This window comes from Triplophysa dalaica, chromosome 7 (assembly GCF_015846415.1).
Source record: "Triplophysa dalaica isolate WHDGS20190420 chromosome 7, ASM1584641v1, whole genome shotgun sequence".
Classification (NCBI taxonomy): Eukaryota; Metazoa; Chordata; class Actinopteri; order Cypriniformes; family Nemacheilidae; genus Triplophysa; species Triplophysa dalaica.
Window position 1 is genome coordinate 22,237,432 of NC_079548.1, and position 12,550 is coordinate 22,249,981.

At 39.0% G+C, this 12,550-nt stretch overlaps 1 protein-coding gene across 1 annotated transcript; it reads left to right on the forward strand.

Annotated features, from left to right (window-relative positions):
• The first annotated feature begins 665 nt into the window (after nt 1-665).
• Nucleotides 666-11,250, forward strand: cdr2l (cerebellar degeneration-related protein 2-like). The gene is given in 7 exon segments (XM_056753060.1): nt 666-960; nt 1,084-1,194; nt 7,214-7,326; nt 8,684-8,832; nt 9,496-9,660; nt 9,996-10,403; nt 10,405-11,250. Coding segments are annotated over 6 exon segments (1,398 nt in total). The 5' UTR covers nt 666-960; nt 1,084-1,115; the 3' UTR covers nt 10,889-11,250.
• The last annotated feature ends 1,300 nt before the right edge of the window (nt 11,251-12,550 follow it).

Genomic DNA, 12,550 nt, shown 5'->3' on the forward strand with positions numbered 1-12,550 from the left:
AGCTTCGATTTGCTCTCGCGGTACTTAGATGTCATACGCCGTTTGGCCTGCGCAGCGCCGCGTGATTTCTGCGGTGGAGGAGGAAATTAGATTCCTATTATGACTTCAGTCATATGAAGTAGATGACTTGATTCATAGATATTAACGATTATTAATATTAACCAACTGGTGGTGGTGTGGCTTGATGATTAACGTCTGGATATATTGTTTAGAAATATGAATCCTGATGTCAGCTGTGCAAAAAAGGGCTTCGTAATTCCTTTATAAGCGTCATTTTTTTCGCAAAAAATTGGCAACCACAAATTGAACATGGTTTTGCTACGGGAACCCATAGTTTGACTATGAAATGTGTGGTTACAGTTCGAAAATAATCTCCCAAAAAGATACAGCTGGTCTCATGAATATTAATTACGCACGGAACGACGTTGCTGTGTCCAATAATGAATACTATTATATATTTATATTTAATTGTCTGCATTGTTTGGTAATCCTTCAACCTGTTATATATTATCATTTTTCTGCGCTATGAACTATGTAAGCAAAATTTCGATAAAATAATAATAATGAGTATTATTAGAACGTGCTGACGTGCTTGGTCGCTGTCCAATAAGGCTCATAGCTAATGAATATTTAGCAGCAGATCTTCACCATAGTAGAATGCGCAAACTCCACCGCTGGACGAAACCAACGGGATGTTTTTGGGAACTCAACACAGAATACGAGCAGAGATATCTGCGCTTAGCACGGCAGTGGGAGGGCTTGAATGTGACAGGACTAAACGTGACATTTTTTATCTCGTTGGAGTTTTTTCTCCTGACACGCCGAAAACATTTCACGCAAACGGTGTGAGTGTTTGCCGCTGGCAGCGCGCGCTGTCATTGTTGTGTCTTCTCTGCCTCGAGCAGGTCGCGGATGCTGCACAGACGGACATTTGTTTAGCGAAAAAAGACGCAAAAATAGGTGAGTAAAGTGCTTGCGACGCCGCTTTTGTGTGCAAACAGGAGCACACTTCACGAAAGCGTGTTAAAGTGAGACGTTTGCCGCATCGGCGACTTCAGTGATTTATTTTCATGGTTTTAATAGATCTTCCGGACGGCCCGTTAACCGAGTAACTGATGCTCCGCGCCGGCAGGATGGACGAGTTTGTGACCGAGGAGGAAGAGCCGTGGTACGACCAGAGAGACCTGGAGCAAGGTGAGAAAGATACCAGAAAAACGCATCCGTTTGACAATAAAAGCGTGAGACATACGATTGACAATCCACGGACAAAGAGAGTGTCCATTGTTTGAGCTCAAGAAAGTTCATCAAATGAATCTTGTCTTTATCATAATACATAAAGTCACGTTGCGATGTATATTTGGCGTCAAATCTCAGGTTGAAGGTTAAAGATGCGAGATGTGGGACTTCTGTGAGCATCTGTGATGTAGACGGATGACGTCTTCCTCTGATGTGGACACTGGGTCTGTGACGGATGCACAACATTTGCTCTCTCGGGTTTAATCTGCTGTTCATAGACTGTGTCTGGAAGGTTTAAGCATTATGATATTTTGCATAGTCGTGATAGAACTAAAAATCTACCAAATTTAGTCTATTAATGGTTGCCGGAGCAGAAGTGGCAGTTTTAATGTACAAAGAGGACTTGATAATGCAGACACATATTTAAACTGCATTTGAATAGATATTATTTAAAATAGGTGGTCATTTACATCTCATTTGCTATTTTATGTTAAATTGTCTTGGGTTATGGTCATAAAACTCTGTTTTAACAGCGGTTTTGCTGTAAGATTGATTATTTTCTTCTTGTATGTTGCTCTGATCCAGTTCTTTTTATTCTCATCGTGTTAAATAAGAAGGGCTTGAGTCCTCGGATGGTTTAGGATGATGTCATTGCCCTCTCTCTGCCCTCTGGATTGAATCGCAGTACAAAACGCTGAGCTGTTGTACAGCCTGTCACCGATATTTATGAATCGGGACACTTTGTTTGGCCAAACTTTCAAAGAGAGAGAAAACACAGATGACCTAATATCCAAATGGGTAATTTCTCAGTATTTGAAGAATTTTAGGCACTTCATCTGGAGAGTTATTCCTCTTAGTGAACCTGAGGCTTGTTTTTCCGGCAAATGACAGTGACCAAAGCTCCCGCGCAAAGATGAAGGTATCATAGCCGCGGTCACTTGATTTTTCCCTCCATTGACTTTCGAGAGACTGGAAACGCAAGCCCGTCAGACGATATTTTGCAAATCGATGCGTGGCAAAGTTCAAGTTGGGTGAACTGACCTGCGAATTCACGTCACCTGAGCGTGTGAGACCAATAGAAGATCAAAAGGTCACAGCGTGACCTCTCGGTACAGAAACGTTAAAAAAGGAGGAATCGCCCATTTAAGTACCACCGTCCAAACGATCTCCTTATGCTCGTAGTCATGTCTGACAGAGGCTTATTGGATCAAAACGAAAAATACAGTTTTTGTCAACAGAACTGTGTCATTTGCTATCATGTTTTCGGTTGAAAAAGCGCATTATCCGGGTATTTCAAGTGCACTTTTTTTTAAGAATTTCCATGTGAATGCACTACTTACACTATTTATATTACAAAATGGGGTAGAATAGTGCACAAGTGTGTGATTTGGGACGGAACTCATGATCTCAGTGCTAGCGGGCTAAAGTTAGCACTTTACCAAATCATCCATTCCGCCTTTCAAACATTATACATTGTGCTGATGAAGGTCATGTGTAAACAGCTCAACCAATAGGATTAAACGGACGCCAAATAGTAAAAATATACAGCATACAAAGTCATAGTTTGCATCAGAATGTATTGTTACACCCCTTTAAAGTTTATTACTTGGCATAAAAACAGGTATTTTGATAAATGTAATGTAACTATTTGTTTATGAAATTGCTTTTGTTGTTTATAAAAATACTGCTTTTGCTGTGGTAAATTGAAGGTACTGCACAGTTTCTGGCTCATTTGTTTTCTAAAAACTATTTGTTTTATTTCAATTGGTCTAATCCGGTTTCTCGGGCGTCTTCATGTCATTGTTTTGGTTCATCAGCAGATATACAGTGTGTGCCTGAAAGACAACATTGAGAAATGCATCAGACAGCTACAGGAAGAACTTTAAGAGACAAATTCATTCTCAATGAAATTAGCAAACGTTATATTCATGCACTTGTGCTAATGGCCTAATGGAAGTTAGACACAGAAACTCAATATCGATCCGTTTCAGAACGTCTCCATTGCCGTGCGGTTCGAGAGAGAAATCCATCTTGAGCGGAAATGTCGTCTGAACACACGCTCGGGTCTGAAGAGATTCAAATGTCAACATAGCCTGGTTAGAGGCGTTTTCACGGCATGGGTGACCATTCAGTTAAAGGAGATGGATTAGGAAACATGAAACAGTTTGTGGCTTCACTCAGCAGTGAGAAAAACCATGATTTGGGTTTCTTTTTATACCCCTGGTCATTTTTAGTGATTTAGTGAATTAAAGCACTAAGGCTTTCATGTGGCTCATTGGTTAGAGTTTGGCACTGATAACACCAAGGTCATGGGTTCGATCCCAGAGGATTGCATGAACTCCAAAACAAATGTATAGTTCAATGCCATGTAAGTCGCTTTGGATAAAAGGGTCTGCCAAATGTGTAAATGTGTACAACTACAAAATAGTGGACTGCTATATTTCGCCAAAAAATCTAAATTTATGCACTTAAAGTACTCTGCTTGCCTCATAAAAATTCAATTGAACCACTTTGATCTGATGGACCAATTGAACGATGTCTTTAGTACCTTTCTGGATCTTGACAGAAACTCACCATTATGTCCTAGAAACCTCTTAAATGTAATCAAAATATCATTATTTGAGCTCAGAATATGCTGGGAGGTCTTAAAACATCTAGAACGTCATGTCAACCATGACAAAAAGTTTATTTTTGGGTGAACTATCCCTTTAATGCATGCGCTGCATAAACGTAATAACTCTGCATTGTGTTCATTTGAAGGATTGATATTATTTTCTTTACATAATACAAGGTTATATTTGACTTATATTTACAGTTACAATAAACAGTAGAGCAGAATACAGTTTATAGAGTTCTGTTGTTGAACGGTATATTACTGTACCAGCCCTGACTCATGCACACAATGAACAGCTTTAGTGTGTATTCATGAGCTCTTTCTTTCTCTCTCTCTCTCTCTCTCTCTCTCTCTCTCTCTCTCTCTTGCAGTATATTCTGTTATTTTTTTTAAGGGTCTGCACTGTAGTAAAGCGCAAATAGAAACAACAGACGCACTAAATAGATTGGGAGAAAATAGATGATCCAGTTCTTCTTGTTGGTTCTCAAGGCAGTACTGCAACCACCTAACAACCAGCAATAACACCCTAGAAACCATGGAGCAGTTAATCCTCAGTCAAATGAATCTTAATTTTAGTTTATTTCATGTTTTCTCAGTTTTCGCCCATGAATCACAATCAAAATAACAACAATAATTGGTGGTCGGAGGCAGAGAGAGAGTTCGCAACCAAATGCCTCCAAAATGGAAAAAAGTCTTTTGAATGATTTTGTAAACATGTTCAGTCGGCCCGAGCAGCAAATGGGTTTTAACTTGTTCTTGGTTTATTACGTCATGTTAGAGTTTATATGAAAGCACAAGCGCTGAAGCGTGCAGCGCACATGAAGACGTCAGGCGGGCAGCACACAGTGTTCACGCGTACGTGTGTGGATATTTGCCTGGTAACGTTAAGCTTTGCATTCACATCCAAACTGGAACAGTTAATTATATAAATATTTGTTTTAATTGTCTGTCCTCCAGAGAACACTGCTGACCTTGTTTCTAAAAATATCCCTTACTGTACAGAAAATCTAGTTTAGCTTTTCTTACAAAGCTCTTAAATGTTCAGATTTATTGTGAGAGCAATATCATCATGTTGTGTTTTGAGGATCTAGAGACGCACAATAATTTGATCATCTCAGTATCTGCCAATATTTGTTTTTAAACAGAATATCCAAGTAAATGTAAGATATCGGTGGTCATAGGCAGTAACAATAATTATGAAACGCTTATAAATCGGCTCTGAGCATTTAATAATATGCTTTTACAACATGTGTGTCCTCATCTCTGTGTTGTGTGTTTCTCTCCGGTAAACTCACCCATGAATCAGTTCACACAGAAACACAAACATGTGGCACCAAAATGCTCTTGTATGATTTATCCATGTGCCGCTGTGTGTTTGGTTATCACACAGACACACACACACACACACACACCATCTGTCTAATGATGAATCTCTGCTCTCACATCAGTCTAATGGAGGTCAACCACTCTGAGCCAGATACATCATCATCAATATCACCTCCTGTGATGTCACTTCCTGTTAGGGTCTTCAGGGAATGTAAAGCAGGAGCAGGTGTTTGTGAGCTGATGGAAAACACTCGCAGGAGAAACAAACCTGCGACGTCAGACACTCCGTCGTGATAACTTTATTCACTGTCACGAGACGACAGCAGACGGATCGAATTGATTCACCGAAAGAGATGACGCACTAATAATGTTACAGCCCTGACATACAGTCATTTACTGTAAGATGCTATTAAAGCTTGTGTTTTAATGCTCTCGCACTCAACGGCTCACAGGATGAGAAGGGATCAAGAATCTGGACTCATGATCATGTGTTTAGGAAACGTTATGGCCCAACAAAATTCATGTTTCTTCCTTTTTTACAGAAAAATCTATTGGACAGCCATTTAAATGACATGTGAAGTCTCTACTCTGCTCATCCTGTCAGAATTAGTTCAGATCTTTAAAATCTGAGTGAAAGTCTCTCTCTTCTTCTAATGTCTGTCCTCAGCTGTGTCTTGTGTTGTTCATGTGAATAGGAGTGCATGGATGAGGAAAAAACAACAATCTCACCCTGTAAACCGAATTAAACGGCAGGATTTTCTCTAGCCCTGTTTCTTTCGCTCTCAGGTTTTCACACTCAAAGGCTACAATTCCAGACACACTTTATGAAAGCATTAGGGTGTTATTCGTCTTTATTACACGGCTCGTTGGAATGCTTGATTCTGATTGGCCAGTTGTGATATTTGCAGGTTTGTTATTCCCCATATAACGACCTCCCAAAACTAATAACACACAGTAACTCGGATGCAGCAAATCATTTTGACATGTTTGTTTGACAAATTAAATATGAATATATATTTGAATAACATACATGACATTATATTTACAAATTTTTTCACCACATTGCCTGTTCGTGACATTTGAACTCATTTCTTACCTTAAAACCGGAAGTTAACATCTTTTTCTTGCGGAAGGTCTGCATCAGGTAAAAATGAGCAAATAAAATATTTCAAATTCACATTTTATGTTCAGTTTTTCTCATGTGGAGAATTGTTTTTATAAGCTGTATGTATAATTTGGCTACTCGTCACATGATAAAAAGTGGACATAAAATGTGAATTTGAAATATTTTATTTGCTCATTATTACCGACATGCTTAGATATTCACTGTAGCACAGCTTCAGAAATATAATACATGATCAATATGATTTTCTTTATTTTGCAGAACACAAAAACTCTTTTGAAGAACGTTGCTTTTTTGGGGGTAAATCTGTTTTAGGACATTAGGTACAGTGCATGACATGTAAACTTTCAATGTTATTTTGTGTATTTTAACACGGCTGGAATGTTGCATTCACAACTATATTATATTAGATATTTTTACGTACACTAAACTTTTTTTTTTACAGAATTATTTAGTTATTTTATTTATAGATTTTTCACGTATATGTAAAAAATCTTGCAATTTACCGTTTTTCATGTTTTTGTAAAGTTACAGAGAAAGACAGCAAAAAAATTGGCAAATCATGTAGCTAATTTTACAGTGAAAAAAAGTTATTTTACAGTTAATTTTAACAGTATAAATTTCACATTAATGTTTGTTTTTACAGTACAGAATGGACAGAGAGAGTTTTTTCCGAGCCCTGTCACCAGTGACACATTTGCCTCTGACTCTTGAAGTGTTGTCTTAAAATGTTGCCGAGATAGACAGCTTACTAAGTGTTAAAGAGCTTATTGTACCGAACACTTTTAGGTTGCCACAATGGTAGTTATCAACGGAGAAATGTATTTCCTTGTTCACAAACCATCTGCATCGGACACACTTCCTGGTCTTCTATTGTTTGTGGAGTTTGGTGTGACTCTAGTCTTTTTCTTTAGATCTGCATCTGGCAGCTGAACTGGGTAAAACCCTCCTGGAGAGAAATAAAGAGCTGGAGGACTCACTGCAGCAGATGTACATCAACAATGAAGAGCAGGTGCACGAGATCGAGGTAAAGCTCCGGAGATCCTCACGACTGCAAACATGTCAATAGATTCTCTCATGATTATAGAAGTTTAGAACTGGCTGTTTCATTTCATTTAATTTCATTGAATTTAAAGGTCTTCAGGTCAGGCCTGTCATGATCTCTGACCTTCATGTCTAAGCAAAGCCTGATTTGTCTTGATTTTCTGTCCCTGGTGGTCTCGATGTGGACAGTCAGTGATGTATATAGATGTGGGAGTCTACAGTTGCCTGTGCCAGATCTGATGAAACATAGACTGGATTACAATGACATCTCCCTACACAATGAGCCAGTGTTAGGATATGTTTGGATATACGCAGTAGTTCACATGCTCTGGTTCTCTGTATTGCTCAACGCTTCCATACTTTCGACTGCAAATGTTATGATTTTCTGGTTTTGCCTGCAGTGGTTTTAATATCAAGCAGAGAAAGAAATGAACGTAAGAGGTTTATGGGTTTAGGATTACTGGATGAAAATTGAGATTTTTCACGCAAGCCACATTTCACAAGTCTTGCAAGCTTTTTCACATGAAACGTCAAACACGGGCCCTTCTTTATATCACAAAAGTAGAAAAACACATGCGACTTCATCTGAGCTCTTTAAAAAAAAGGACATATTATTGATGTCAATTAAACAATAGTTACGTTATAGTGTGTTTCTATTGGAGATGGACAGTAAAAGTAATTTTTTTTAATCAAAATAGTTTTTGCCTTTTTATAATATTGCATACATGCATGATAATTATCTCAAGTTTGTTTGATATTTATATGTATTATATAAATGTGTATGTTATATATTTATATATATATTATATTATATATATATATATACTGTATATGTATGTGTATATATAAATATATATGTTAAGAGTTTATTCAAAATCTTTTTTATTGTGCACTCCAATTAATATCAATCAAACTACATAATATCATAATTATAAGCCATAATAACAAATAAAACACAATAAAAATATGATATATTTAAATAAATATATGTGAAGAGTTTGTATATATATATATATATATATATATATATATATATATATATATATATATATATATTTGTAATGCATATACTACTATTTATATATTTGCTTATGTTTTGTTTGCTCAGTTGATTCAAAATGTTTAATAAAAAAACAAAATCAAGGCATGTTTTAACACAAAATGAAGAAAGAATATAATTTCTGCAAATGTATTTTCCACACAAAAATGTTTTAGTATTATGGGCAAGACTTGAGGAGAGTAAAGAACATTCTTAGGTGACGAGACACAAACGATTCAATTGATCAGTAATACTCACACTTTTTCTAAACAGCAGGTTAACATATCTGTATCTATGTCAGTATTTGACCAAGCAGATGGAGATGTTGCGTGAGATGAATGAGCAGCATGCTAAAGTGTATGAGCAGTTGGACGTGACGGCTCGCGAGCTGGAGATAACCAATGAGAAACTGCTGCTGGAGAGCAAAGGATCTCAACAGAAGATTGACAGGTGAGCTACATTATTAGAGCTTCATAACAAATGCGACATAAAGAATGTCTTAAGCTCGTGTATATTCATTTAGTTACGACGTTGTACTTTGACCTTCCAGGAGCCGTTAGACAATAATAATCATGAGCTTAACCTATACAAAGGGCTTCTAGTCTGTGCACTGGGGCTGAAGCGGTATGTAGCCGATCCTCGGCCTGGTGTGTTAACAATTAATGCATCAGCTAACATGAACGAACAATGAACAATACTTCTACAACATTTAATCATATTAATTCATGTTAATTTCAGCATTTACTAATACATTATTAAAATCAAACGTTGTCACTGTTAACATTTCTTAATGCGGCATGAATTTACATGAATAACTGTATTGACACGATTCATGAACCAACATTGACAAGGATTGATAAATGCTGAAAAACGAAATTGTTCATTGTCAGCTAGTTGCAGAGTGATTAACTAATCAGTAAAGACAGCGTTACCATGGAAACATGAATCATGGCAGAACGGCTCAATGTTGTTATAGAAATGACATCATGTATTCTGATTGAGGTGGATCGAATATTCACAATTTTGTTTGGTATTTAAATCTGTAAAGACTTTAAGCCGTTGTGGCGATGATGGTTGGCAGACAGTCTGATCACATGTACATGTGTTTTACAGACTGACGGCCACTATGGAGATGCTGCAGGGGCAGGTGGACACGCTCACGGCTCGCGTGGAGGAATTGCGCACGCTGGAGGAGCTCCGAGTTCGCAGAGAAAAGAAAGAGAGGAGAAAAACTGTTCACTCTTTCCCCTGCCTGAAAGAACTCTGCACTGCGCCCAGGTCTGTTCACATTTATTAATAAAACCACAGAGGAAAATATATTGCATGATGGACTAACGGATGTAGTCATTTCCAACAATAAAGAGAATGGATTTCATCAAAGTATGGATTTGAATAGTCCAAGTGCTTTTTTGATATAATCGAAATGATTTATCCATTCATGGTTTGTAAAGATTTGCTGCAGGGCTTTAACATATCCAACTAAAAAAGAAATCAAGGTTTTGCTTAATTGAGATATACTGTATGTATGGATATAAAAAAGTTTTTATCTCTAGCTTCTAACATTGTGTGTTAATGCATTGCATTATGTTATCTGTGCTCGGTGTTGTTTGCAGGTATGAGGACGGTTTCATGGTGTCTTACCCGGGCAGTGGTGACCTAGAGGAAGAATGTCAAACAGCGGACGAAGAAAACGATCACCTGCGAGTGATGGTGTCATCTCTACGTGCAGCTGTGGCAGCAGAGCGAGGTCGGCGTGAGGCCGCCGAGCGGGAATGTTCTGCGGTCATACAGGAGTTTGAACGTTTGGAACAGCGCCTCCAAGGGGAGGAAAACTGCCAGCGACGCGTGCACGAGCTGGAGGCGGAGCTCCAGGAGATGCAGCAGCTACGCAAATCCCGCGTTTGCCTGTTGAGCGGAGACGAGGGGCTGGAGCAAACCCTGCTCAACAGCGCCCCCGAGACAGACACGCCAGAGGATGCCGGTATGGGCGGAACGCAGAACAGCGACGCGGCGGATCCGGCACCCTGTCCGGAAGAGCTGCAGTGATACAGCTCTGGATGCCATTTCTGCAGTGGACGCCTCGGGCAGACGGAAAGGTAGCTACGCGCTACACGCCAATGGCGTGCGGAAGAGGGGCATGTCCATCCTGCGGGAGGTGGATGAGCAGTACCACGCACTCCTGGAGAAGTACGAAGAGCTGCTGGGGAAATGCCGGCGTCACGAGGAGAGTCTGTGCCACGCTGAAGTGCAGACCTCTCGGCCCGTCTCCAGGGACCCATCAATGAAGGAATGCCGGGCGGCAGAGCCCCAGCAACCGCCCACTCCGCCCCAGACGCCCTCAACCCCGGAGGCCCTGGAGGGCATCAGCCGACAGGTGGAGGCTGTGGACAAGAGGCTCAGCCAGAACACTCCCGAGTACAAAGCGCTCTTCAAGGAGATCTTTTCCCGCTTGCAGAGGACGAAGGGTGACATTAAGTCCAGCAAAGGGAGAAAAAGTGAAAAATAGCCCTTTTCTGCCCCTAATGGTGGTGCCACCGAGTTTTTTCCCTACTTATTTATGTCTTTGTTTTTCAAAGCCTCGCGGAGATGACCATACTGTGTAAAATAGCTGATCAGGTGTTTTCCTGAATGATGCTGCCACTTTCTGTTAACAGGAGATGTGTCTAATGTTGGTTTGTGGGGTTTGGCCTTTGAGGATAAATCGTATACTCACTCTTGGTTACTGTAACCATATTCATCCACAGGTATGTCAGGCAAGTGATGCTCGTTTTTGCTTTCTCACAATCTTATCACATGTATGACACTATCATGAATAACCATAGCGTTGTGTAACCACTTGAATTCAATATTAAATCACACTTTGCTTTATGAGAGCGTTTGATATATTTATTACCTCAATGATATTGAATGATTGAATGAATGCTTTAGGGTCGTGTCTAGATGTTAAACCACTTTCTGTGACCACAAGACCAGGGAACTGAACACCAAACCAATGCAATCATGCTTTGTTGGTACCACGAAGCAGCTCATCGCCTTTTTTGTCAACTTGAGCTTTGATCCTGAAGTTGAGATTAATCCACGTGCACATGAACGAGTCCCGTCATAGATCAGAGAAAGTTGTATTGAACTTTGAAGATTTAATTTTAACTTTATCACATTATATTTACTAAGTGTTCTGTATACTGTATACTGATTTACCTTCCTCGAAGCACCGACACGCAATAATCAAAGAATTACAGCGTACAACGTATTGAGGATTTTAAATGGGTCATGTGACACGGCTAAAATTAATATTATCGTTTGTTTTAGATGTAATGTAATGTGTTTACACGATTTAAGATTTAAAAACGCATACCGTGCATGTTTGTATCTCCTCTTTGCTCCGCCTCTCTGAAGAGATTTTTAACAAAGCTCATGGCTCTGAAAGCGAGGTGTGCTATGATTGGCCAGTTAAACAGTGTGTAGTGATTGGTGAATACTGCAAGCGTGTGATGGAAATGTAACACCTCTTAACATATTTGGAACATCAGGTTTCAGAGCAATTGTACTGACAGGTACACCACCATACTGCGTATACATTTGAGTGGTCTTCAATCATACCACGAACTGATGTAGATTTATGGGGGTGTGGTTACACAAGGCGTTTCAGGCAGGTCTGGGTAAGCATTTGCTTTTAGATAGAATGCTTCTTTTGTTCCCACACTTTTTTGCTATTTTACGTGTCTAATACATGCATGTGCAACTTATAACACATCAAAGACTCATAACAACACATGTTTTGCGTCATCGGACCCTTTAAAATGCTCTCTCGGTAAACTTGCTTTTACAAAAAAGGGTTAAATTGGCGTCTATAAGGTAAATGTCCAGCTACAGGAAACAAATTGATCACAGACAAGTAAATTAGTGCAGAAAATAATGCAACAAAAAGAAATACGCGATGTAAACTGTAGTACAAATATAAGGGACAGAAGAAGAAAGGTTTTAACTAGTAACAGTATTTATTTAAAAAAAATATATATATTTTGTTTTTATTAGTTTTTATCTTTTACAACACATTTGAAAGAACTAGCCGTTGCAGCACACACTTTGAATTAGTTGCATCACTTATATATAAACTTGCTCGCTGATGATTGGCTCAGTTTCAGTGTGAGATCTCCAATCAACATCA